Genomic DNA, 27,868 nt, shown 5'->3' on the forward strand with positions numbered 1-27,868 from the left:
GTGGGCATATAACCACAAAGTATCAAACCCAAATAACATTACAAGAATAAAATCACATACATCCACACAAACATCAATTATTGAAGTAGAGTTCATATATAAGACACTTCATGTATGCTTCCTTGGTTGCTTACTTAATATGGAGCTCCTTTGAAGTCCAAAAGAACTCTTCACTCACGCAGCCCTATACAAACAACCATGTATGTATTTTTTGCTTTTTGATATTTTGATAATTCCTTGATAACAAAACATAGTAAATAAAAATTAATAAAACATTAAGACTTACCTTTTTGAAGGCAGCTAACAATTGAGCATATTATCCATTGCGCTGCTGCATATGCTGAAATATCAATAGATGAGAGAGAGTTAATTCTAATTGAGATGACATGGAAAGGTCATATATCGCAAAAATCAAAGTTACCAAATAATTAAATAAAGGAACTCACTTTTAATTAATGATGTCGATGTTGGGCACATGTTGTATCTTGTACCAGTCTTCTCCTGTATTCTCCTTAATCCTATTCATGAATTCTTCAGGCATATATATAAAATGCAATTGATCAAGTCGCACATTCTTCAGTCCTTCTGGAATCATCTTCAACCTTTTACATCCGTAGATCCCTAAAAACTTGAGGCATGACATTGAATTCTCCTCCATCTTCCACTCCTCGAGTTCACCAAGAATTTTCAAGGATAACAGTTGAGGGAAACTTGTTGCCGAGCATATCATCTCTTTGCCTCTATATGCATCATAGAGATATAGATATTTGAGACATGGCAGCTTTTCTAGTGTTGCCATTGGGTCTTGCTCCAATTTAGAATAAAACAATTGTAGGTCCACTAGTTGTTGGGGAAATACATCATTAGGTGGAAGTTGTTTGCAGTTCAAACTTCCTTCGAGATACAATTTCTTGAGGCAGTGTTGATTGGAAAAGGCTGTAATGATGTTGTCCAAAGGAATTTCATCTCCATAGGCTCCATGTATAGATAAGGAGGCAAGACGACCCAATTTCTTAAGTGATGAAGATAGGGCATCGGCATGATCATTAGAGACGCTTTGAATTCCCAATTCACATAGGTTCGTGAGCTTTGGAAGTGTATGCCCTATCCATGATCCAGCATTTACCCCCTCTAAAGTCTGTAAATTCTTTGGTACATTATTTCCCATATTTGGTGGAGGAACCCTCGATGCGCTTTCTAGATAAAAATGCCTGAGATTTCCAATTGTCCAGAGTGAATCTGATATCTTCTCTAAACCTCCATCATTTAAAAGAATAAAAGTTTGGAGATTGCGGAGATGACCAATCCATGATGGAACTTCCTTCAGATACGCTTCGATGAAGGCAAGATATCTTAAATGAATCAATGATTTGATTTCACTTGGAAATTCCGACATACCCAAAGTATTCAAATGAAGCACTCTTAATAATTTAAATCTGTCAAGCTGCCCTTTCAAAGCTCTGAAATGGGGAGGAATACAATTATATAGGCCACAGAATAGACCCCGCAACTTTGAGTTAGAATAGTTTAGAATGCCAATCTCATTACATATGACTAGTCGTCGGGCTGCATTTGACATTGTCACATAATCTACAGTGTCATTACTCTTGTAGATTTCAAAATATTTGTTCTCTTTGGCTTCACTGATGCACAAATCACGCAAGAGATCATGGATTCGAAATTCACTTACACTATCATCATATTTTCGTTTGATAAATTGGATCAAACATCTTTGTGCCAACTCCTCCAGACAATCCAATCCAATTTCTTCTGTGGTCTTCCCATTTTTTGTTGGTAAGAAACCTTCTGCCGACCACAATCTAATTATCATTTTTGCAGAAATTATCATATCCTCTCCAAAGCAACCAAAATAAAGAAAACATGATTTCAAGTAATATGGCAAATCATTGTAACTCAATGCAATTATTTCTAAACACCTTTTTCCACCTTCCACAAATTGCCCTTTCATGCTCTCAACAACTTTCCGCCATGCATCTTGGGTTTGTGGTTTAATTGAGACAAGTCCTCCAAGGACTACTAGTGCTAGTGGTAGACCCCCGCACCTTTGAACAAGTTGATGAGCATACTCAACCAAATCTGTCGGGCAACATGTTTCAATATCTTGTCTTGGGAAGGCCTTGCGAAAAAACAACTCCCGACTCTCCTTTTCATTTAGGTAACGCAGTTTATGAAGTTTGGTGGTAGGATCTGCAATATTAATGACATTTTCGAAGCGGGTGGTGATAATAACTCTGCTTCCATTATTAGCATCTGGAAAGACTTTTAATAATTCATTCCATACATCTACTTTCCAAACATCATCAAGAACAACCAAGTACTTGCCTTTCTTTAATTTATCAAAAACTTTTATTGAGAGGTTTTGGATTGTATCTTCTGATGGAGTTTCTGATTTTTCTGACAAGATTCCCTTCAAAATCTCAAGGATGGTATATTGTTGAGATATGATTACCCATGCAAACATATCAAAACTTCTCTTGACTTCAAAATCATTATAAACAGATTTAGCAAGTGTGGTCTTTCCCAGACCACCCATACCCACAATAGAGATCACTGACTGATTTGTATTGTTTATGTCAACCAACTCTTGCACAATCTTTTTCTTCTCATCATCAAAGCCAACCATAACAATGTCATCTCTCAGTTGAGGCAACATAGGGATCACATTTTGACTTCTAGGCTGACTAGTTGTGCCAATTGTTTCACCTATATTAGAAATGCCATATACTTCTCTAGTTTGAGATAGCTCCTGCAACCTAGTTTTTATCCCTTGAACATCCACATGAACCTTGTGTCTATTGATCAATTCATCAAATATAAACACTAGCCTGGAGAAAAATCATAGTTATTTCTTATACCAATCTGCTCCAATTTTTTTAATGCATCTATAGTTGAATTTCAATTGACCAAATAATTTAGAGAAATTTAAGGACTCCAAAGTTTGAGATATTCATCTTACTCATCCTATACTTACAATTAACTTTCTTTAATTTAAGCTTAGATTAAAAACTCATGAGGATGTGGGAAAGAAATTGAGAATAAGTAGTCAGCTGCCATATGCAAGTGTAGCAAGACATGTACATCCAAGAAAAAATAACCTAGTATACGATTTCAAAGCTCTATGAAAAGTCTATTCTAAAAACACCGACCTAATAAATTTTGAAAAAAACAATTTCACTAGTTATATATATTTTATAAGTTAATCTAAATAGTTAAAATTAGATTTATAAAACCAGGTTATATTTAACTTTTTTTCACCTAAAAATCTTAGACTAAAGAAATAAAAAAGCATACCCTTGTCTATATATATATATATTATTTTAATTTACAAGTGTTGAATTCAGAAAATAAGAACTTTTTTTTCAGAGCTATAAATTTGGTGTTTTCATAGAAGTATTTCTAAAAAATATAAGAAAAGTGCTCATTTTCATGTAAATAAATTGGTGTTTGTAAAACATACCTCTCAATGAAGCCAATGCAGCCATCCCTCTCTGGTGTTCGGAGCTTGTAATACATGAAAGTGTCAATAGCGTCCTCAGCATCAAAAGCAAGGTCTCTCATCTCTGTGACCCAGTGCTTGACCCTCTCATCATCACCCTTGTTCTTCTTTGCATCTGCATCCTTTAAGAAGCACTGCATTCTCCCCAGTTCTCGTTGCAACCACTCCACTTGATCCCTCACTCCATATAAATTGATGGCTTCTTGAGCTAAAAGTTCACCAAGTTTCCGGACTACAAAACCCACTGCAGCTTCAGCCATTGATTTGTCCCTGTCCTTCTTCTTCTCCTCCTACAGGAAAGTTGCGGATAAATTTATGAAGGGGGAGAAGCTAGGTTGATATAAATGGCAGCATCCCAGCTGTAAATTTATGAAGGGGGAGTAGGAGTACAATTTTATATTTTTAAATTAATAGAGTATATAGTTTATTTATATTAGTTTTATTTTTCCAAAGATCCATCAAGGAAATGCAATATGCATCCTCTCTCTACCGGGAGTTGACGGCATCCAATGTTGTCACATCAACAACGTGCTACACGCCGTTGCTGATCTCGAGGATCGCAAGACGTACTCCCAAGTTGCCCCGATCATTTCTTTTGAGGTGGCACGTGTTTTAAAGACAATTTATTGTAAAATACACTAGATGGAAATTTTATAAATAGTCTTTTTATTTTTTTTTAACTTACTTATTTAGTTTTTTTATTTTAAACAGTAATTTTTTTAAAGGAAAATTACTCTACAGTCTCTGGAACTTTTTATTCTTTTCAATGAGTCAGTTCTCGACGAAAATATTATTCTGCGGTCACTCTTTTTACTAACCGATTTCGTTTCATCGCTCTCGTCGACTTTTGGAGTTCAGATTGCATTCGATAGCACGCAAATTTGAATAGATTAAGTCAGAATAGTAAACAAAATCTGCTAAAAGACAGAAAAACTAAAAACCCAAAAAGTGATGTAAAAATGATAAATACAAAATACCAAAACTAAAGAGTAAAAATAAAATTTGAATGTGATGTAAGACTAGTAAATCTGAAGTTATCTAGCTATTGAACTTAAAAGTAATTTTGGAAAAAAGATAGATTTTTAAGGGATTTGGAAAAATTAAAAAGTTTTTGACCCAATGGTAAAATTTCATGGACTTTTTGAGCAATTCTTTTTTTAAATTTTTTAATTTTAATTTAATCATATTAGTTTTTTAAATTCTAAACTTTAATTTTAAATCATAAAAAAAATAACTGTATGGCCTTTTAGAACATAAGAGAGACTAAAAATATTATAATTTAAAATAAAAAACTAAAAAAATTAAATTTAACAAATTTAAAAATTATTTAAAAAATTATATCATATATATATACAAAATAGAATTTATATTTACTTATATAAGTTTGCAACCTTCCAAATAAACTAAAATTTATATTAAAAAATACAGTCGGTAAGATCCACGAGTTTGATAGTGGCATCTCAGCTGTCATGAGCTGGGAACTATTTTTTAAACTATAATTTATGTTATTTTTAAAAAAATACAGTCAGTAAAGTAAGTTGTAATGAGCTGGGGATATTTGGGAAAAAATAAAAAAATTGAATAAACTATAATTTTTATTTTTAGATTAATAAAATAAGTTTAATATTTAATATTGTCAATTAAAAAAATAATATTAGTTTGGTTTTTCCAATAAGATCCATGCATCATCCACTTGCAGAGACTATTAGTTTAATGGTTTTACTTTTTAAATGGAGAAACTAGTTTGAGCCAGAGGTGTGCATAATAAAAAAGTTTATACTTCAACCACACGGACCTCCGTTATCATCTTTTGTAAGCTAGGACACAGACACCTTAGATGAAAAATCTGTGCAAATAAACTAAAAAATTATTAGTACATTTTTTTTTTAGTGAAATACTCCTATGATCCTTTTGATTTGTCCAATTTAACAATTTCATATAGATTAAAAAAATTATTTAAAATTAATTAACAATGTAAAATTTATAAAAAATTATATTAACTTTTTAAAATTACTCACTTAAAATATAATTTATTGAAAATTATAAAATTATATTTAGTATAAATATTAAATTTAAAAAACAATATTGTATATTTTATAAATTTTATAAATAAATAAATTAATTAAAAAATTAAACGAGAGGGGTACTTTCTGAACTTCGTTCATCAAATTACAATAAATAAATAAATAACCGAGAAATAATTAAAAATAAAGAAAACAAAACTATTTATAGTGAAAAAAAAAGTTAAAATGAGGAAGGAGACCATTAATAAAAGATACACCCTTATGTAACTCATTTTCTTCGCAAATGAGATAATTAAAAAATTAATTCATCTGACAATATTAGTTGAGAATGATGTCATACTCATTTTATTAGAGAAAAGAAAAATTGAAACATCTTACACAGAATTTATTGGCATAAAAAATCATTAGACCAACAATCTTTATAAATCGTGGACAATTCAAATTAAAGATACGTATAGACGAGGAGTTAATTTAACATATACGTGTTCTTATGAGTTGGAAGTTTGAATTTTGTTTTCTTAATTGGATGCAAACATGAAACATTATCAGCATATGATCAATATTAATAGACTAAAAGTCCAGATGGATCATGAATTGCTCATCTTATTTTTTAGATCTGAAATTTGGATGCAATGATCAAGAAATCTATACGTTGCCTTTGACTTTAAAGAATCATAATTTATATTATAAAAAAAAGGATAAATACAAGTGGTGGACATTTATCAAGAGAACAGGTCCAATGGCATCCGGCATCCCGGCTGTAAGATGCTGTGATATATTCTAAAAGAATTAAATAAACTATAATTTATGTGAAAAAAAAACTAGTACAGCTTGGCATCAAGCTTCAAGGAGTTGGGATGTATTTTAAAAAAATGAAAATAAACTAAAATTTATATTAAAAAAAATAGAGTAGGTGAGGTCCAAGAGTTTGATAGTGGCATCCCAGATTCCCAGCTGTTATGAACTGGGAACTGGGAACTGGGAAGTATTTGAAAAAAAAATAAAAAATTGAATAACAAATAATTTTTATCTTTAGGTTAATAAAATAAGTTTGATATTTAATATTTTAGAATTAAATAAAAATAATATTAGTTTAATTTTTCTATGATCCATCAAACATGGAAATGCATTGTAGGTGACAGCATCGTGGATAAAAAAAAGTCAATGGGCCTCGACCCAACAATCACGGGGTTTCTTAAGTGGAGCAGAGAGACATGAGGCTATCAGTTCCATGGTTTTTTAAGTGGAGCAGCTACCCAGGGGCATGCATAAAATAGTTTATACTTCAACCATATATATAGACGTGGCCATTTTGAACCGAAACCAGTGGAGCCGAGCCGAGACACTGAAAACCGAACGGATCCGGGAAAAACCGTAACTAGTCCTAAAAAGCGGAACCCGGAACCCTCATATAAAGTTCGGTTCCGGTTTCAAAATTTAAGCAAGTGAGCCGGCGGTTCAACCAGTGATTCCGTATCGCGATTCAACCGGTGATTCTACATACAGTTCAGCAAAGGTTCAAAACAAAAATTCATATTATATTATATAAATATAATATGAATAATGTCATACTTATATAAATAACGTCATTTATGATTAGGTTTTTATTTTGATAATATCATTAATCGAGTAATTAATTAAGTAATTGCATGTTTAAAAGATATTTTTAAATAATTAATTAAAGATATTAACCAAAATTGATTATTGATTAGGTGCGATTACGAATACTTGATTAGCCAGATTAGATACGTTCGTCCAAACTTATATGTCTTTGTCTTAGTACGAAAGCTTTTATTACTCATGCAAGAGGATAAGTTATAATTAATTGATTATGCCACAAATTATTAGTTACTAAATTAAATATGGATTTATTAAAAACAATTTAATTAACGAAGTACTTAAATATTCAATTCTTTAGTAGATTTCGATATTATTTTTTTATAATTTAATATAAAAAAACAAAGACTAGACTTTTATATATCTTCGGGTTTTGAAACTTACAAAAATTAACGTAGTTCATATTAAATTATATTTATTTTTATATAAAATGAAAATATACTTGAGTAAAATGCTCTCATGTAAAACATTTGAATCATTAAAAATATATAAATAAATAAAAATAAAATAAACATGAATATATATGTGTATATATATCAATTTGCCTGATTTTGTTGATCATTTAAAGATATATATATATTCCAATATATAGATAAAACTCCCAAGATTTTCAATTTGTAAACTATGCAACTTATATAAGTATACTAGAAATCAAAAAGAAAAAGAAAAATAAAAAAATAAAAACAATTCTAAAAGAAAAACAAATAACATACATGAACATTAAAAAAATATTAACAACAAAATAAATAAAAGCATTTGAAACCTCGGGTATCACAGTATACCTACTAACTTAACCTACTATCTTATATTAGTATTAAATTAATTTTTATATTTTTGTGTTAATTAATTTAAATTATTGAATTATTTAGTTAGCAAACGGGCAGTATGAGCCGGTCAAACCGGAACCGATTGAACCGAAACCGGGCAATGCGGGCAAAACCCGAACCGAAAACCGCCCTGAGAACCTTGCTTTAGAGCGGTTCGGTTCTGAAGCCGTAGCTATGTCTATATATATATATATATATATATATATATATATATACCCATGAATACCCTTATCTCATATAAGCTGAAGATGCAAACACTTTAAGTAAAAAGAATTCGATGCTAGATAAAACAATCATTAGCAAGTCTTTTTTTTAAATACTTTCTTAACCTCATGCATCAAATGATAATAAATAAATAAATATCCAATAAATAATTAAAAAATAAAAAAATAAAAAACAATAAAAAACAAGTAATACACAATAATAACATTAAATCAAATGGGATTGATTCCATGATATTTATTAATTAATAATAATAACATTACAAATTATCTCATGTGAAATGGTGAGCATTGAATCTCAAGAGTGATGCAAAAACCTATACTCACATGTAATGAGACACTCACACTCATGCATAATATAGATAATCGTTTGTTACCTTTAATATATATATATATATATATATATATATATATATATAACCAAATAATTTATGTTAATTTTTTAATAATATAGATAAATCATTCATTTTGATAATTATTGCGAAAAAAAATTCATCCCTCAATCTTTCATTTAGTTAGAGAAAAAGTTATGATTACTAAAACATAAAAGTAGTGGTTTTAAAGTTTACTTATTAATCATTCGAGACAAAGGAATGAAGAAAAGGACAAGTGAATGGTTGGATGGCAGGGGTGCTTCCACAAAGAAGGCATGCATATAAAACAACCCCATATGCATGGTTCGTAGGGTACTAGTCTTCATACTGTTGAAGGAAGAGAAGTGAAGAGGCAGCTCGTCACAGACAAACTAGTGTCCTACCAATAGGACACAGTCATTAGTGCATCCGTATGTCATTGACAAAAAGAAAAAAAAAATGATATATCAAGCTTCAGTTTTCTCAGTTGGCCTAACAATATGTTGTCTAAAAGCTTCTATTTCATAAAATTTTGTGTTTAGCTTCCATGGCGGAAAGCCAAGATAGCCAAATGAGTAAATGGTTTTAATGAGTTGAATAGCAGTGGGTGCACCAAACATGCAATTGTTTCCAAATCATAATAAGTATTTGAAGTCTAGTGAAAGAAACTAACCTGTTTAATTGATACTTTCTAATGAGAAAAAGAATAAACTTTTAGCAATCCTTCATATGCATACTTTTCTAGAAAAGGCTTGTACAGTGCTCTGAATGAATTAAAACTTCCTTGGACAACCTTCTTGACGTGCACATGGACACTATGGAGCTCAACATATAGAAAATAATATGAAAATAAGAAATAAAAATCAACTTAAGAAATCCAACCACCACTGTTAAGTATGACACAAACTACTAAAATAGTGATCTTATCAAATACTTGGACATAATTCACTTAAATAATCATTAGAAAGAACTTCAGAAATGTACTAAACTTTTAAATGGTATGGACTGTTGACAGTAGCAGAAAGTCTATTGAAGCATAGCATTGAGTAGTAACAATGAGTGGTTAATGCTAAAGAGGTTCAACCAACATGGCCAGCTCTATTACCTAATGTGTATGTTCATCTTTTTCAATTTGTACAGTATCACTGATCTAAAAATTCAAAGTTAACCAGATAAATTATTTAAAACACTTTGATCTAAACTCTGACTACCCATACACCAAACATTTAAAAAAAAAAATCAAACAAAAGAACATAGTACCACTATTAAACCCAAAGCTAGCGATTCTAGCTAATTTTCTAAAAAAATTTAAAATAAGAAATGTTAAACCAACACCACTATTAACACACCTTTTATTTATCCTAGTGAACAAAATCAAAACAACACACCGTACCTGATTCTTGTTGTCGTCTTTTGGTTGTGATAAATTAAAAAAATGAAACCACTTCTAGAGCCTCCATGGTCCTCTTCTTCAACTTCCTCGCTGGAAAAGAAAAGAACTCACATTAGTTAGTTCAAAGTAGGGTGTCAATGCCTTCTTCATACCTTTCTGCATGAAGATAGTCCTCTCCGGAATTTCGCCAAGAAGCAGGCGAACTAATGACAGCCCACTTGTTGCACTGAATTCGGAAACCTTGAGCTGCAACAGGCGACTTTCTAGCAAATTGCAGGAGGCTTTCCTTAGCATCTGTATAAAAAAGCAAAAATGCAAAAAATGCAAAAAATTAAAAATTAAAAATTAGAGGGTTCGGTCAACTGATAAAAATGTGGGCTTTAGAGAATTATTTTAAAATTTTGGGTTGGAAGGAAAAACTTTTTAATAAACATTTTTCAAAATTAACTGTTAAATATATTTATTTAAAAAAAAAACTTTTATAAACATGTAATGAAAGTCTTTCTTACTCACCCATGAATTTCAGCAAGACTATTTGAAAGTTCATAGCTGTAAGACAGCTTAGAGGCTAAAACATCAACAGTTCTGTTTATGTTCTTTAGGCCTGCAATGCTTACAGAGGAACAAGCTTTAGCCTGGTAAAAATAAGACAAGAAAATGAGTAAACTCATCCACGTAAAAGTGAACAATCAAAAAACAGTAATGACCATGAAAAGAGTTACCTCATTGTAATTCTTTTGATCAATCAAAAATATCAATACAAACATGTAATAGTACATCTCCAGCTCTGGTAGAGAAGCTTATTCTTAATTCTAATTGACTCATGATTACATTTATTAACAGGAAATGTTAATTCATAGAAACATACGATTCAATTCCATAATCCACCATGGCAACTTCAATCATAATCGGTATGCATACAAATGAAAGGCATGCATTTAGTAATCCAAGATGTATTAAAAGGAAAAGATCTCATTTAACATATAAAAGTTCAAAAAAAACGAAGCAATACATTTATAACAACTGATATTTGTTCTGTTGCCTAGCTCAATATCAAATTGTCATCAAGACGTGCATGTCTCTTAGCTCTAAAAGCATCAAATTTGAAAAATTTTAAAATTTCTTCGTGCAAGTAAACATTAAGATGATTATGGGGGAAAACAAAATTTGAAATACTATTTAGATATCCACTTCCAATGCAATTCAATTAATCTTGTCTGTTGGTGCACCATTGTGTCCATATTGCAAAAATACGGTATTATATGGGCATCAACTATTCCTCACTAATAAGAAATCCAAGAAAATCCTAAGACTTAGTATAAATAATATTTGATAACATGATCAGATTCACGTAACAACAATAAATCCTTAGATGTAACAGAAATTATATCTCCACAATCATCAGGCAATAGAAACACATATAGGAAGGGAACATACATCTGGGAGAAATCAAGGAAAAGATAGGAGAGAACACCCCACACCCTACGCCCACTCCCACAGGCACACAATGAACAAGTAACAAACATGCAAGAGGCAATAGAAAGCCTCCCAATAATAATTAAAAAAATTCTCAAAATTACATCTTGTACATCAAGCAGTCAATAGATAATCACATTTTCACAAGAAGCACCAACTTACAATCCACAAGAAAGAAGAACACAGCAAATTTTTTGATAATGAAAAGCCATAATACAAACTACAAACAGAATGAGAAAAAGAAAAAAGAATAGAAAAGAGAAGGGACATCACCAGCCTCAGTCTTTATAAGATAGGAATTACAGAAATACTACAATAGGTAAACAAAACACAGGAGAAAAAAGGTATTGTTCCTGCAATGACATGAAACACAATTTACTAATGAAACACAATAATATAGGAATTAATGAAATACTACAATAGGTATTATGACATTGAAACGATAATATATTATGACTTTGCTGCAATTGAGCATACCTTTCTCAAGATCAGTAATGTAAAGAAGCTTGACAAGATCAACATGATACTTCAACTTGTCTTCTGTACGTCTATCACCCCATACTCAAACTATTTCATTGTTTGCCTGAAAAACATAGTCAAATTAGTGTCCACAGAACACAATAAACATCAAAAGAGCGAAAAGCAAGATGTCTGCTCATAGGCGAACCTCATCACTGCTAACAAGAACAGAGTCATGCACAAGATTGCCAATTATCTCGAGCTTAGAATCAAGTGCAACCTTCGCCTGTTGAACCTCAATCTCCTTCTCCGCAGTCAATTTCTTGTTTCCATTAGTGCTGTTTATCATCTCCGTCGCATCCTCCTTCACCTGCACCAATCAAACAATCAAAAACCCTATTTACCCCCAAATCACAGCTTAGAACGACAAAGAAACCCACAATTTTGAGATGTGCAACATCCTTGTTGATTCGATTGAAGTCTTTTCTAAGAATCTCCAACTCAAATTGATCTGCCAAAACAACAAGATTGAAATGAGAAGAGTTAACCACAGAGCTAAGAAGAGAGGAAGTGGGGGATGCATACGTTGCCGCCATTCTTTGTCAAGGCCAATGATCTCGTTGATGACCTTGACACTGGCGAAACGGCGGCGCTGAGACTTCTTTGAGCGCTGATGCATACATGCGCTCGGAATCAAAGCCTTTCTTGGCCCTGAAGATATTGATATCCAGCATCCCTGCGGTCGTGGTCGATGAGGAAAATGCGCAAATGAGCCCGCAGACTTCTTTGAGCGCTGATGCCGACCTCTTCTATTATTATTGTTAAAACATAGTATTTTTGTAGAAGTATGATATGAGCAAAGATGAGAAAAACAGTGAACCTCAAGGGTTTTGGAAAGAGAGCATCCCAGATCTCGGAGAAGGTGGAGATGATGGTGCGGTGGTGATGGCGAGAGTTGAGAGAGAGAAGGCAATGCAAGAGCTCCTCTAAAGCAGGGGGCTCGTACAACTCCTTCTCCACAATCATCTCCGTCATGGATCGCCGGAAATCAGAGTACGGATCGTCGGATCTCTTCACCACTGCGAAGCTCTCCTTAACCATCAATTTCTCCACCTTCTTCCTAAGATTAATACTGTCCGATGAGTCGGTGGAGGAGGAAATTAGGGCTTCAGTCTCATCATCGTCATCGTCTTCATCATCGCAATTGTTAAGGGTGAGAGAAGAGGTTTGGTTGAAGAGATTGGTGTGAATTTCATCATCGCTGGAGAACCAACCGCTATCGCCGGAGGAGGAGCTGGGCCGGGGATTAGGGTTAGGGTTTTGGCGAGAGTCGATCTTGCGGTGAGAAAGGGGAGGGGAATAGGAGTCGTGGTGCTTAAATCTCTGATATATTCATAACCCTCTCAATATGTCTCTCTTTTAATGAGATGCTTGCTTGTATTTGCAGCAAAGTATATCAAGAAGTTGATATAAAGATCTCCACTGATATACTGCTTCATATGGCCAATTGGTAACAACAGGCAAAAGAAAGGAAAAAAAATTATAGCAAGAGTAAAGTAGGTAATCATAATAATGTTCTTTATCATTATTGTTTTCTTTAATGTTCTGAAACAGATATACAATTTTTACATTATTTTTAAACTATAAGCATACTAGTGATGAACAACAGAGAGGTGTTATATAATAATAAAAAAAAATTAGAATAGTTTTAATTAGAAGAATGTACAGAAAAATCTAGAAATTACTTTGTAAAACTACTAAAACATCATAAGATTTTATATAGAACCATGTACATCTACTATGACTACCCCATAAGTTTTAACTTTTGGAAATCAAATATTGCATGGAGAATCTTTTGTCAAACTAGTCCTAAAAATTATATGTTGGCAAGCTGACTTACCAATAGCTTTAGAAGTGATTATAACCACCTCTATAGTTAATAATTTCTCAATCTTTACCAATAGCTTTAGAGACGGTTATAAACGGCTCTATAATTAATAATTTTTTGAATTAATTTTTAATTTATTTTCCTACAAATAATAAATAAATTTGTTTAGCATGTAAATCAAAACCTTGAATCTTTCAATACATTCAAAAATATCCTAAATTCAGTAAAATACATTTCAAAAATATCCTAAATTCAATTTCATCGACTTTTATTGACAAATAATGAGCTCAAGTTTAATGTATTTTAATTAATAACAAAATGTAAAGAGTTTTACACTATTAGTCTACTTTTATTACAAAATATTTTTTTGTTTAATTATACAAAATAACCTCTCGATCTTTAACCATGAATTCTCCTACATTAGTAAACAAAAATTATCAAATAAAGAGCTATAATTATAATTAAAATCAAATAAAACTATTAAATGCTAAATTATTTGCAGAATTTCTTAAAGCTTACAATTCTGCTATTTAAGCCAATTATATGATAGCAAAACCAATAATAAAAACTCCAAATGAAGTAATAATTTGAAGAATATGATTTAACAATAGGTGATGTTTAGAAATCCAAATAGGATTAGAAAGCCCACATGTGATATCTATTGGAGCTGCACCAATAATTATATATGTGTAATTGACATACTGCAATAAAGAAAGTAATAAAAGCCAAATAAATAAAGAAATGCAAGAATTAAAAAAATTAATGCCTGTGAAACGTGACACTTGAGGGTCCAACCTTAATGCAAGAGTCTCATTCTTCATTCTTTATAGACCTATAATTGTGTGTGTATATATTATGTCACTTGACAAAAACATAGGAAAAATAAAAAAATAACCAAACATTAATAGTATATATTAAAAATGCCATATATAAACCCTTAGGAAAGGCCATAAACAAAAATCAATAATATATAGACATCATTATATACAAACACCGAAAAAAAACATATGTACACATATATATCATTTAAAAAAAACCTCAAAAAAAATGGAAAACAAAAATAAATATAAAAACAAGCTCAAAAGAGAGAGAGAGAGAGAGAGAGAGAGTCCCCTGGGGTGTAAAACACATACACGCCACAAAAAGAAAAACCCAATAACTATGCAGAGAACAAAACATACCCCATTCAGTAAAATTAATAGTATATATATTTTTACAAACACTAACCCACTTCAAATATATATGCACACACAATTTTTTAAATGAGAGTGTAAAGAACAGTTTAAGAAAAAAAAAAATATATATATATATATATATATATATATATATATATATGTATGCAACATTGATCCACATATATATGAGCTGTTCTGAAAGGAGTTAAGAAACAAACAGAAAGGTATTGTCCGTGTCACAAAGCTACGCATCATGCTACATATCCTAGTTCACCAAAAAGGATTTGACAAATATTTCCCTTAAAATAACAAGCAACATGCTAGAAATAGGACTACATGACCCCCTTAACAATAAGATTTAAAATTTCTAAAATCTTGTTAGGACTAAGAACAAGTCGATCCCAGCCAAAAATAATACATGATTAGACTTGATTAGAGAGTTAACAAGATAAGAAACAACTCAATTAAATCTTGTCTCATTACACTATGTGCATATAAAAACTCAAATACATGTGATGGCAGCCACACTCATACAACAAAACGTATGTGATTACACCCACTCTCAATCTTGAACATATGAAAAAAAAAATTCATAATTCTAATTGGCATGCATAATCACATCCCCAGTGACTAAACTAAAGCAATATATACATCAATTCTTCCTTTATGCTCAGTTTTACTGAGGGATTAATTAAGAAGAAGATGCCAAGAAAATCAGTATAATTAAATATGAAAAAGAAAACAGGGACAAAGAAATAGAGTAGGCTAGGCTTGAGTATATTCACTACCAGCTATGTGAACATAACAACATATGAAGGTGCATGTTCATAACCATCTAGCTCCTTCAGCTTATACAGTTAAACAAATTCAGGGTTCATATTCACTACCAGCTCATGGCTTTTTTCACAGAGAAATAAAGCATGGATGTTCATAATAAATAAAAGGCCCTTACGAAATTTCTCTTCATTATAACTAGAATACTCAGCTTAGTTGTGGTTTTCATATGTTCTCTTAGGCTAGAGAAGTGATTAATGAGGTTTGAGACATCTAATCGTAGCTTCCTATCTGATTATATCATTTGGTGCTATTGTCAGAGAGTTATTTTGCCTGTCTGATCTGGCTAGCAATTGTATTTTGACATCAACTTTTCCAAGAAGACCACCATTACTTGCACCTTTTAATACAGAAAATTAGCAGTAGCTGAAACACATGGTTTTATTTCTCTTTATAGCTGTATTTATTTGATCACATCAGCATAAAGTCCATGCCCATGGCTTCTACTTACTGTTTTGAATCTTCCGATACGCAGGGTCAAGCATAGTAGTTCTGTTGTCACAAAATCAAGTTAATCAATGAGACTTACTTTGGCTGTCGGAAGCCTCTACTGCCCATGGTGCACTAGTCAGATAGATAAACTGGAGGAATCCTCCACAGCTAGTAATCGGCGAATAGGCTGATCTCTAACTTATAAAATAAGTTTCTTATTCTTGTAAAATAAGTTCATATCATAAGAGATAATAACAACAACATTACCTGAGCTTCAATGGCTTTGATCAACAAATTTTGACAGCCTGAAGCTAAAAGTTCTCCAAATTCTAGCACTAAAGCAACAACCGCTCTCTGGAAAGCAAAATTAGGAGGATCAGTACACAAGGCTATAATAATTAATAAAAGTTAAAAATATCCAAATAGAAACAGCGAGACACACCTAAATAGTGTTCACTGTCTAGCACTTCTAGGATGTGGTGGTTAGCAACTAATTAAGCCCCGTCTACTTCAAGTTCCTCAGCATCTTCTCTAATCTATACACTTCAAATCATTAGCATAAACACACAGAGAAAACATTGGTATTCATACATAATAAACCCATAAAACATCATACCAGGAAGGAAAAACAGTTAGTAACTTCAAGAACACTACCAACATCTAAACCAAGAAGTAGTCTATAACCAAGGCTAGTGAGAACTCCTTGTAGTGCTTTATCATCTTCAAAACAGCATGCAGATTCCCATTCAAACAATTAAAACCTCAAGTTTTCATCAATTAAACTTGGAGAAGGAAGGAGGTTTGGATGTAGAGAGGATATATATATATATACCTTGGATGAGGTTTGGATGTAGTGTAGAAAGGAGGAGAGAAAAGAGAGCTATAATTCTTTATCAAAATAACCATTCAAACTTGCTCCATTCTTTGAATCATTTCATCAAACAATTTAAATGCAAGTGATAAGTACAAGGATAAACAAATCATGGCCTAAGAAAAACAGTTTTCCCAAACCTATCTAAATTAGATCTTGGCCAAGATTTAGCAACTAACATTGGTGCCATTGATTGGGTTTCAGTGAATGCTAGTCTTAGGCATTGAGACATGGGACTACATTAGTCAAGGTATTGCATACAGAATTAGAACACCACTCATTACCAACTTAGCATGATGAAAAGACTTTGGTGACCAATCCAGCTTGTCTCTCTCTTGAGGAAAGAGCTCAGAGAGCTGATTTTATTGATAAAGAAAAAAAATATACAAGAGTTCAAGGAGTACAACCAAGACCAGAAGAAAATAACAAAAAACAAACCAGAAGAACAGAATTAAAGCAAAACAGAAACTAAAAGAGAAAACCAAAATCAGATACAATTTTCATAATCCATCTGGGCAAATCTCGGCCAGAGTGAAATAAGCAGAGAGGGTGATTATTGCTGCCGTGAGAAGCAAGGGCGAAGGCAGGGGCATTCCAGCTAAATGGTATAGAGATTAACGTTGGGCTGCCAGCAGTGATGAGGAGATGGGAGATATCCGAGAGTTCCCAAGCAAGTCTCCAAGCAGCAGGGTTACGATCATTTGAAAGAAGATTGGAGAGATCATGGGAGCAATGCAAAATGCGCTGGATGTTGAAATGCCGATCAGAGGAGAGACGGATTGCAATATGAAAAACTTTGATGCCAGCTTCAATGGAGGACTCAGCAGAGAAAGAACCACTGCCTGCACAGGATATAATGTAATTATTGTTTGAGATGAAAAAACCCAGCTTACCTGAGTTGTTGTTGGCTGTCCATCTGTAAGCAAAGAAGAGAAAAAGACCATTGATATGAGAGAAATTATTTAAGAGAAGCTTGCGACCAGTGAGAGAATTATTCTCCTGAAGAAAATCCTTGACATGGGCTTCTGCTTTATAAGCAATAATATTGAAACTGGGGACAGTGTGATTAAAAATAGCATCACAGCGGGCCTTCCAAATAAACCAAACGCAAGCAGCAATAACAGAAGTAGTATATTTGGAGAATTTGTAATCAGTAAGCCAGCAACCAGAAGAAATTGGATCTGGAAAGGAGATAATACATTCCATTTGAAAGTTAAGAGTATTCCAAACCATCTGTGCGCAACGGCAATCAAGGAAAAGATGTTCAATAGATTCATTATCAATTTGGCAATGGACACAGAGAGTTCTAGGACCAATGTTGATACTATTAAGAAAATCTGAAGTAGAGATTTTACCATGAAACATAAGCCAGATAAAGTGTTTAACCCTTGGAGCAACATGAAGCTTCCACAGTTTGGACCAACCATGCCATTCATTACTCAAACCAGGATTACGATTTAAGTGGTTATATCCAGCTTGTCTCTCTTTGCACCCTTTTTGGAATCACTGCCATTGTTCCTTAACATCATCACCCTTTTTCTAATAGTTGTTGAATTTCATGATTAATAATAACCTTAACCTTTCAAGATGATCTCAAGTAGAATACAAAATTGTTTCTAAACTTAGTGCCAACTCCAAATCCAAAACATTAACAACACCAACAACCCAAAACTTTAATGATCTCATGTAGGTTTATTTATGGATTATGTTAGTTACTAATGAGTAATGATTGAAAACCACTACATTCTTGACATAGCAGCGTACCAAATTGTTCATGCTCTAATTATAAACTCATACCATTAAACCTTTTGCAATTTCACACACTGACACCAACAACATATAGAGAAAGAAGAAAATTTCTAAAGATCAAGAAAATGAAGAAAAACTAGTTATTCATACCCTAATGCCTACAGAAAAAAAGGACACATTCTCGCACTGATTACAAGCAAATCATTATAGATATCACTAACTAAATGATCACAAAATTCAAAAACCACAACAAGTTCACTCACATGCCCACTTGGATTTCCAGACTGCTCCTAGTACAAAGTATGAAGATCTGAGACTTTCAGAAACCTTGAACTGTAAGGGTTGAACATGAATCTCTATGCAACTTGTTGTGAGTGAACTTGTTTAGTAAATTTATCTCTAGTAAAAGTAATTAACCTTTACAAATAGATACTGAATGAATAATAACTTTGTCATGTTACTATTGTTAAATGATAAAATTAGAGATCTATTTTTTGTGTAAGCCCCTCATCTAAATCAGACTTATCATCAACATTGTCATGTTACTGCAATAGATGCAGATAGATAAATTCAGCCCATCCCACTTCATCTAAGATATATATACTTATTTATCTGATAGTCAAACAGCGAAAAATGAATAATACTTTGTTACTCGACCACAATATATATGCTAAGAAGCCTGAAAACAGCAGCAGAAGCAGCCGGAAAAACTAGAATGGGGCCACAGTGAACCAACAGACGCTAGAACCTACAACAACAAGTTGCATAGAGATTCCTGTTCAACCCTTGAGCCTCATTGGATGCATCAACAGATGCTCCTATCAACTCAACTATTCAATCTCGTAAATTTTTTTTTAAAAAAATAGCAAGATATAATCTGCATTACCTTCAAAAACACTTAGGGGGCGTTTGGTTCACAGTAATGATGTATTACCATGGTAATGAGATTACCATGGTAATGTGATCGGGAATGTTATATGCCTGGGAATGTTGTGGTAATGTGAGATTACCATGTTTGGTTCACAGGCTCTTATTATCATAGATATTCAAACTTTAATAAACACATAAAAATCAAAATAAAAATACTCAGAAAATCATAAAACCTAAGAACAAGAAGATTAAAAAATCAAAAAAAATCAAAACCACACTAAAATTAGGGACAAAATCAAAGAAACAGAGAAAGAGATGAACCTGGATTGTCTTTCTAGGATGAACCGGCGTGGCTTTAGCTAGATTCAGGCGATCATCACTGACACGTCGAAACTCCGAACAAATTTGTGCCCTGATGTTGGCCAGAGCCTTTGAGAACAACACTGACACATTGTAGTCTAAAACCTTCAATAGCTATAACCCAAAGAAGAAAATCATCACAGATTGATTGAAATTAGAACCCTAAATCTAATCATCATAGAGTCGGTGATCTTGAGATGAAAATTGATGTGCTTGGCAGAGACCTCAATGATCTCGAAGCGGAGATGCAGATGAAGGTGGCGTCGACGGTGACAAGCTTGGCAGAGATAGAGCTGTAAACGAGCCGAGCCGAGCTTGACCATGCTCAAGCTTGGCTCGCCACTATTTTTACCGAGTTCAAGCCGAACTCGAGCCTACTTTATCAAGCGAGCTTATGTCAACCGAGCTCGAGTCGAACTCGAGCCGAACTCGAGTCTACACCGAGTTTCAAAAAGGTCAAAATTTTTACAATATAATTTTTTTAGATTAAGTAAAAAGTCAATAGCTCAAACAATATATTTTTACAAATATTTTTCATATATATATATATATATATATATTATATGTTATATCATGGTTTATAAAAATCAAGGGCTCAAACAATAATTTTCGTAAATATTTTCTAAAATATATATTTTTTTAAACTATATAAACTAATTTGTAAAATATCAAGCCCAAATAAAAATTTTCTATAAATATTTTTCTTAAATATATATATATTTAAATTATTAGTATTAATTTGTAAAAAAAATTGATATTTTTTTAAAATTAAAAATTAAAAGTATAGAGAGAGGACTTTTAAATAAAATTAAACTAATATAGAGACTGAGAAATAAGTAACTTGAAAAAAGAGGGACTGCAGTGAATATTTGAAAAGTTAGAAGGATTAATAAATAATTTACATATAGAAGCTCGTTTAGGCTCGCGAGCCTCACGAGCTGAGTAATTTTGGGCTTGAGCTCGGCTCGCAAAAGTAAACGAGTAGCTCGAGCCCATGATGAAATAAAATTAAGCTCGTTTAATCGGATTTAATATAAAACCGATTTAATGATCATGATGAAATCAATGCCACTTTAAATATATGAAAAAATAAATAAATAAATAAAAATCTTCCTTAAAACCTTCTCAAATCAGATTACCACTCAAACCGATTTAATGGCCATGATGAAATCAATGGCAATTTAAATATATGAAATTTTTTATAAAAAAATCTTCCATAAAACCCTCTCTAATCAATTAAATTACCATCAGTTTCATTAGAACATTTTATATTTAATATAGAACCGATTTAATGCCCATGATGAAATCAATGCCTATTATGCAATTAAAATTTTTAATTATTAATACTATATTTAATATAAATAAAAATATTAAAATTATTTCTTGAATCACTCTAAGAGCAATTTATACATCTACTTTAATATTGTGTATAGATTTTAGAATAGTTAAATATAGATATTAAACACTAAATTAAATGATAAACGGCGACAATGCTATATGCATGATTTATTATTTAAATCTCTAATGTTATTTGTCATTATTTTCTAAATCACATAAATTCGATTTTAAGGTAGTTTTAATGAAGGCTTTCATTTGCACGCTTATATAGATATGTGTATTTAACATTGTCTTTAACTTATTTACTTTTACTCTCACAAACTAATTAACTTTTTAATAAAAAGACCAAAATGACCTTCACACTATTTTCTTCATCCAACTACGAAAAAAAATTATAACTTTAAGATAAATAAATATTTGAATAGGTTTTCTCAAATTAACTTGTAATCATATAGATATCCCAGAAATAAAGAAGGGTGTATCGGCAAATATAACTTCTACAATGGCACATTAGCAAGTCATTTGAATATTTTAAAATTTTCATATAAAATTCTATAAATATGCATACTCGACAACCTTTTTCATCATCAAATGGGCGTTTTGTTTAAATGCTTTAATCATTAATGGGCCTTAATTTTAAGGTCTTTGGGTCCAAATTAAAATACTTTTTATGAGTGTTGCAAAGCACACCGCTTGTAGAACCATACATAAATCGGAACCGTCCACATTTCAATTAGTTTCAGATCGGATGGTCATCCAATCACCACTATTTATTTAAACGAATGTCTTTTTTTTTTTTACAGGAGTTGAAGGGACTTATAGAAGGATCCGCTTATATTCTGATGTATTCATATTTTTAAATTTAAATTTATAAGTAAATGTTACTTCTTTTTTACTTCTTAAAATTCTTGTATATTATGGTGTAGTTTGTTAATTGATATTTGTCTTGTACTATTATTTTAGGCTTTGTGGTTGAGGATATATTCCACTGGTAGCAGCAAGTGGTGTATTTCTTGTTACGGTTCACTTTCTATTTGATTAACCATTCAAACCTCTCATATTATTTGTCCTTTTTCACTTTTTATAATTTGGTTATTGATTATTTTCTCACTTTATATAATTCAAGTTTTCATTTATTGATAATTATATATATGTATATATCGTGATGAAAAACATTTTATTTTCCTTCAAAAATATATATTTTGGTTTCTATACATTTCATTGGTCAAGCAGATGCTTGATAGTTAGTGTGCGACTTTTTATTTTGTTTTTATATAAATGTATATATATGTCCCGTGAAATGAAATTGCAATCATAAAAGTAACCCTTTGTTATATATACCAATTTTGTAATAAATGGAAATTTAATTTTATAAAATAGATTATAAAATTTGATATAAATAAATAAAAATTATCACCTTTTTAGCCAGCTCTGTAGTGCCCCATTCCTGTGAATGGTGTTGTTTTTTTCTCTTTTTTTTTGTGTTGGTCTTTTTTGTCGTAAATCGGGTTTCACTTAATATCTTTTATTCGTTTTTAATAAATTGGTGATTTATCTACGTTTCTAAAAAATAATAATAATAAAAAACTGTCACCTTTTCTACGTTTATTATTGGGTTTAAAAATTTGAAATAAGAGTTAATTGAAAAAAAAATTACCCATTTATGAAACCTGAAGAATGAATGAATGTGGCCCATAAGAAAGAAGCCCAAACCGGTTTGTCAGATTGACCAGACCAAGCCCTTGGATAATGTAAGCCTATGACTGGTCCCAAACACATGATAATTCTGATATTAGACAATACCATATATTATACATTGCTTAAATAAATAATAAAAATAAAATAAAAAATAAAAAAGTACATCATTGTATTAGAATTTAAGGAAACAATAATTATAAATAATAATAATAATAATAATAATAATAACAATAGCGAGATGCATTGTCACACACTTAAATAGAAATACAATGATAAAGTATCAAACCCAATTACATTGCAAAATAAAATCACAAATACACATATATGTCTGGGCATATAACCACAAAATATCAAACCCATACAACATTACATAAATAAAATCACAGACATCCACACAAACATCTATTGAAGTAGAGTTCATTTATAAGAAACTTCATGCATGCTTCCTTGCTTGCTGACTTAATATGGAGCTCCTTTCAAGTCCAAAATCACTCCTCACGCACGCAGCTCCTATACAAATAATCCATGTATGTACTTTTTGATTTTTTTTGATATTTTGATAATTACTTGATAACAAAACAAGCTAAATAAAAATTAATAAAATATTAAGGCTTACCTTTTGAGGGCAACTAACAGTTGAACATATTATCCATGGCGCGCTACATATGCTGAAATATCAAGATGCGAGAGTTAATTAATTCTAATTAAGATGAAATGGAAAGGTCATATATATATATAGCAAAAATTAAAGTTATACCAAATAATTAAATAAAGGAAGGAACTGTACTCACACTATATAAAGGAGATGTTGGGCACATGTTGTATCTTGTACCAGTCTTCTCCTGTATTCTCCTTCGTCCTACTCACGAATTCTCTAAACATATAGTCTAACTTCAATTGATCAAGTAGCACATTCCTTAGTCCTTCTGGAATCATCTTCAATCTTTTGCATTCTTGGATCTTCAAAGACTTGAGGCAAGACATTGCCTTCCCCTGAATCTGCCACTCCTCAAGTTCCTCAAGATTTTCAATAATCAAGGATAACAGTTGAGGGAAACCTGTTGCCGAACATATCATCTGTTTGCCTCTATATGCACGATGGAGTCGTAGATATTTGAGATATGGCAGCTTCTCCAGTGTTGCCATTGGGTCTTGCTCCAATCCAGAATCGAGCAGATCTAATTTCATTAGTTGTTGAGGAAATACATCATTGTGTGGAAGTTGTTCGCAGCTCAAACTTCCATCGAGGTACAAGTCCTTGAGGCAATGTTGATTGGAAAAGGCTGTAATGATGTTGTCCAAAGGAATTTTTTGTCCATAATGTATAGTAAAAGAGACAAGACGACCCAATTTCTGGAGTGATGAAGATAGGGCATCAGCATGATAATAACAGACTCTATGAATTTTCAATTTGCAAAGATTTGTGAGCTTTGGAAGTGTATTCTTTATCCACGATCCAGCATTTACCCCTTTTAAAGTCTGCAAATTCTTTGGTACATTATTTCCCATATTTGGAGGAGGAACCCATTTTGTACATGGTAGATCAACATGCCTGAGATTGTCAATTGTCCAGAGTGAATCTGATATATTGTATACAACTGTAGGGAATACAATAAAAGTTTGGAGATTGCGGAGATGACCAATCCATGATGGAACTTCCTTCAGACGGAGAATATGCAACTCAAGATATCTTAAATGAATTAATGATTTGATTTCACTTGGAAATTCTGAGATACCCGAAGTATACAAACAAAGCACTCTTAATAATTTAAATCTGTCAAGCTGCCCTTTCAAAGCACTGAAAGCCAGATGATTAATAATTCCTACGACACCGTAGAATAGACCCCGCGACATTAAGTTAGAATAGTTTAGAATGTCAATCTTATTACATACGACTAATCGTCGGGCTGCATTTGACATTGTCATAGAATCTACATTGTCATTATTATTGTAGACTTCAAAATATCTATTCTCTTTGGCTTCCCTAATGCACACATCACGCAAGAGATCATGGATTCGGAATTCGTTTGCACTATCATCATATTTTCGGTCGGTAACTTGGATCAAACTTCTTTGTGCCAACTCCTCCAGACAATCTAATCCAATTTCTTCTGTGGTCTTAATATTTTTTGCTGGTAAGAAACCTTCTGCCAACCACAATCTAATTAATGTTTCTGCAGAAATAGTCATGTCCTCTTTGAAGCAACCAAAATAAAGAAAACATGATTTCAAGTAATATGGCAAATCATTGTAACTCAATGCAATTATTTCTAAACACCTTTCTCCACCTTCCACAAATTGCCCTTTCATGTTCTCAACAACTTTCCGCCATGCATCTTTGGTTTGTGGTTTAGTTGAGACAAGTCCTCCAAGGACTACTAGTGCAAGTGGTAGACCTCCACACCTTTGAACAAGTTGATGAGCATAATCAACCAAATATGTTGGGCAACATGTTTCAATATTTTGATTTGGGAAGACCTTGCGAAGAAACAACTCCCGACTCTCATTTTCATCTAAGCAACGCAATTCATGTGGTTTGGTGGTAGGATTTGCAATCTTAGCAACATTTGCGAAGCGAGTGGTGATAATAACTCTGCTTCCATTATTAATATCTGGAAAAACTTTTAGTAATTCATTCCACACATCTGCTTTCCAAACATCATCAAGAACAACTAAGTACTTGCCTTTCTTTAATTTTTCAAAAACTTTTACTGAGAGGGTCTGGATTGTATCTTCTGGTGAAGTTTCTGACAAGATTTCCTTCAAAATCTCAAGGATGGTATATTGTTGAGATATGATTACCCATACAAATATATCAAAACTTCTCTTGACTTCAAGATCATTATAAACAGATTTAGCAAGTGTGGTCTTTCCCAGACCACCCATACCCACAATAGAGATCACTGACTGATTTGTATTGTTTATGTCAACCAACTCTAGCACAATCTTTTTCTTCTCATCATCAAAGCCAACCATATCAATGTCATCTCTCAGTTGAGGCAATATAGGGATCACATTTTGACTTCTAGGGTGACTAGTTGTGACAATTGTTTCACCTATATTAGAAATGCCATATACTTCTCTACTTCGAGATAGCTCCAGCAACTTAGTTTTTACCCTTTCAATTTGCACATGAACCTTGTGTCTACTGACCAATTCATCAAATATAAATGTAAACCTGGAGAAAAATCATAGTTATTTCTTATACCGATTTGCTCCAATTTTTTTAATGCATCTATAATCAAATTTCATTTATTAAATAAGTTAGAGAAATTTAAGAACTCTAAAGTTTGAGATATTCATCTTACTTATCCTAAAACTTTCAATTGATTTTAGTTAATATAAGCTTAGATTTTAAAAAAAAATGCAAATTCAAAACTTTCAGTAAAATAAAAAATACTCAAAGCTTTATTAACATGGGGTGTGTTTAATTCATGAATCTTTCGAACATTCATAGACAATTGGATAACATTGTAGAAGGTTTGGTACACTATATTTTAATACATAAGGAAATGTCATATGCTCGGTAATTATAGTAATAGATCAAAGTTTTATATTTCAAATAACTAGAAATGTGAGTGAAAAGAGCAAGAAACTAGTGAGAATGTGGCAAAGAAATTGAGAATATATACGCCATCATATGTACCATGTGCAAATCTAGCAGGACATTTACATCCAAGAAAAATAACCCATATCCTTTTTCTATGAAAAGTAATTTCACTACTTATATATATATATATATATATATATATATATATAAGTTAATCTAAATACTAAAAAGTAGATCTATAAAACCAAATTAGTTTTAACTTTATTTTCACCTAAAAATGTTTGACTAAAGAAAATAAAAAAAGCATAACCTTATATATATATTTATTAGTGCTGAATTTAGAAAATAAATAATTTTTTCATAACAATAAAATTGGTGTTTTCCATAGAAGTATTTCTAAAAAAAATATAAGATAAGTGCTCATTTTCATGTAAACAAATTGGTGTTTGTAAAACATACCTCTCAATGAAGCCAATGCAGCCATCGCTCTCTCGTCTTCGGAGCTTGTAATACATGAAAGTGTCAATGATGTCCTCAGCTTCAAAAGCCAGATCTCTCATCTCTGTGACCCAGTTCTTCACCCTCTCACCATCAATACCTCCATTGTTCTTCTTTGCATCTGCATCCTTTAAGAAGCACTGCATTCGCCGCAGTTCTCGTTCCAACCACTCCACTTCATCTCTCACTCCATACAAATTGATGGCTTCTTGCACTATCACATCACGAAGTTTCTCCACTACAAACCCCACTGCAGCATCAGCCATTGATTTGTTCCCGTCTCTTCTTCTTCTTCATCTTCTTCTTCTTGAGGAAAGTTGCAGATAAATTTTAGAAGGGGGGAGTAGGAGTACAATAATAAAATATTATATATAGTTTAATATATTAGTTTGATTTTCCCAAGATCCATCAGGAAATGCATCCAGTGTTGTCACATCGAGTTTATATATAGTTTAATAATATTTATCCATTCCTGATCTGTAGGATCTCAAGACGTGCGATGTTGAGTCATTAAAAAACAAGATGGGAATTATATATATATATATATATATACAAAATAGAATTTATATAAGTTTTATATAAGTTTAAAACCTTTCAAATAAAGTAAAATTTATATTAAAAATAAATACAGTCGGTATGATCCACCAGAGTTTGATAGTGGCATCCCAGCTGTAATGATCTGGGAACTATTTTTTAAACTATAATTTACATTTAAAAT

General features: G+C 32.0%; 3 protein-coding genes across 8 annotated transcripts; all 3 read right to left on the reverse strand.

Annotated features, from left to right (window-relative positions):
• Positions 1-7: 7 nt before the first annotated feature.
• Positions 8-3,850, reverse strand: LOC120253189 (probable disease resistance RPP8-like protein 4). The gene is made up of 4 exons (XM_039261515.1): positions 3,479-3,850; positions 447-2,846; positions 287-340; positions 8-184 (listed from the first exon to the last, which is right to left on the reverse strand). The coding sequence occupies exons 1-2, from the start codon at positions 3,775-3,777 to the stop codon at positions 449-451; spliced, it is 2,697 nt and encodes an 898-aa protein (XP_039117449.1). The 5' UTR covers positions 3,778-3,850; the 3' UTR covers positions 8-184; positions 287-340; positions 447-448.
• A 4,823-nt stretch (positions 3,851-8,673) lies between these two features.
• LOC120256751 lies at positions 8,674-13,391 on the reverse strand. 6 transcript variants are annotated; one of them, XM_039264429.1, is made up of 9 exons: positions 12,768-13,391; positions 12,473-12,696; positions 12,328-12,398; positions 12,096-12,257; positions 11,906-12,011; positions 10,466-11,781; positions 10,105-10,246; positions 9,953-10,042; positions 8,674-8,959 (listed from the first exon to the last, which is right to left on the reverse strand). In XM_039264429.1, the coding sequence occupies exons 1-5, from the start codon at positions 12,986-12,988 to the stop codon at positions 11,991-11,993; spliced, it is 699 nt and encodes a 232-aa protein (XP_039120363.1). In that variant the 5' UTR covers positions 12,989-13,391; the 3' UTR covers positions 8,674-8,959; positions 9,953-10,042; positions 10,105-10,246; positions 10,466-11,781; positions 11,906-11,990. The 6 variants fall into 6 exon arrangements, with proteins under 6 accessions (XP_039120363.1, XP_039120368.1, XP_039120381.1 ...); XM_039264434.1 differs by having other exon boundaries at positions 9,233-10,042; XM_039264447.1 differs by having other exon boundaries at positions 8,941-10,042; positions 12,473-12,693.
• Positions 13,392-23,361: 9,970 nt separating this feature from the next.
• LOC120283945 (disease resistance protein RPH8A-like) lies at positions 23,362-27,472 on the reverse strand. Its single transcript, XM_039290768.1, has 4 exons — positions 27,112-27,472; positions 23,894-26,280; positions 23,719-23,770; positions 23,362-23,612 (listed from the first exon to the last, which is right to left on the reverse strand). Exons 1-2 carry the CDS (start codon positions 27,414-27,416, stop codon positions 23,895-23,897), a joined length of 2,691 nt encoding a protein of 896 aa, XP_039146702.1. The 5' UTR covers positions 27,417-27,472; the 3' UTR covers positions 23,362-23,612; positions 23,719-23,770; position 23,894.
• Positions 27,473-27,868: the final 396 nt, after the last annotated feature.

Source organism: Dioscorea cayenensis, chromosome 3, assembly GCF_009730915.1.
Source record: "Dioscorea cayenensis subsp. rotundata cultivar TDr96_F1 chromosome 3, TDr96_F1_v2_PseudoChromosome.rev07_lg8_w22 25.fasta, whole genome shotgun sequence".
NCBI lineage: Eukaryota > Viridiplantae > Streptophyta > Magnoliopsida > Dioscoreales > Dioscoreaceae > Dioscorea > Dioscorea cayenensis.

Excerpts from the sequence above, each read along its gene's own strand:
- LOC120256751 (XM_039264429.1), bottom strand. The coding sequence starts at position 12,988 with ATGGTTAAGGAGAGCTTCGCAGTGGTGAAGAGATCCGACGATCCGTAC. Across the intron at positions 12,399-12,472 it reads TGACAAAGAATGGCGGCAAC|ATCAATTTGAGTTGGAGATT; the intron begins GTATGCATCCCC and ends TTGTTTTGGCAG. Across the intron at positions 12,012-12,095 it reads TTCTTGTTAGCAGTGATGAG|GCAAACAATGAAATAGTTTG; the intron begins GTTCGCCTATGA and ends TATGTTTTTCAG.
- LOC120253189 (XM_039261515.1), bottom strand. The coding sequence starts at position 3,777 with ATGGCTGAAGCTGCAGTGGGTTTTGTAGTCCGGAAACTTGGTGAACTT. Across the intron at positions 2,847-3,478 it reads TGCATTGGCTTCATTGAGAG|GCTAGTGTTTATATTTGATG; the intron begins GTATGTTTTACA and ends ATTTTTCTCCAG.
- LOC120283945 (XM_039290768.1), bottom strand. The coding sequence starts at position 27,416 with ATGGCTGATGCTGCAGTGGGGTTTGTAGTGGAGAAACTTCGTGATGTG. Across the intron at positions 26,281-27,111 it reads TGCATTGGCTTCATTGAGAG|GTTTACATTTATATTTGATG; the intron begins GTATGTTTTACA and ends ATTTTTCTCCAG.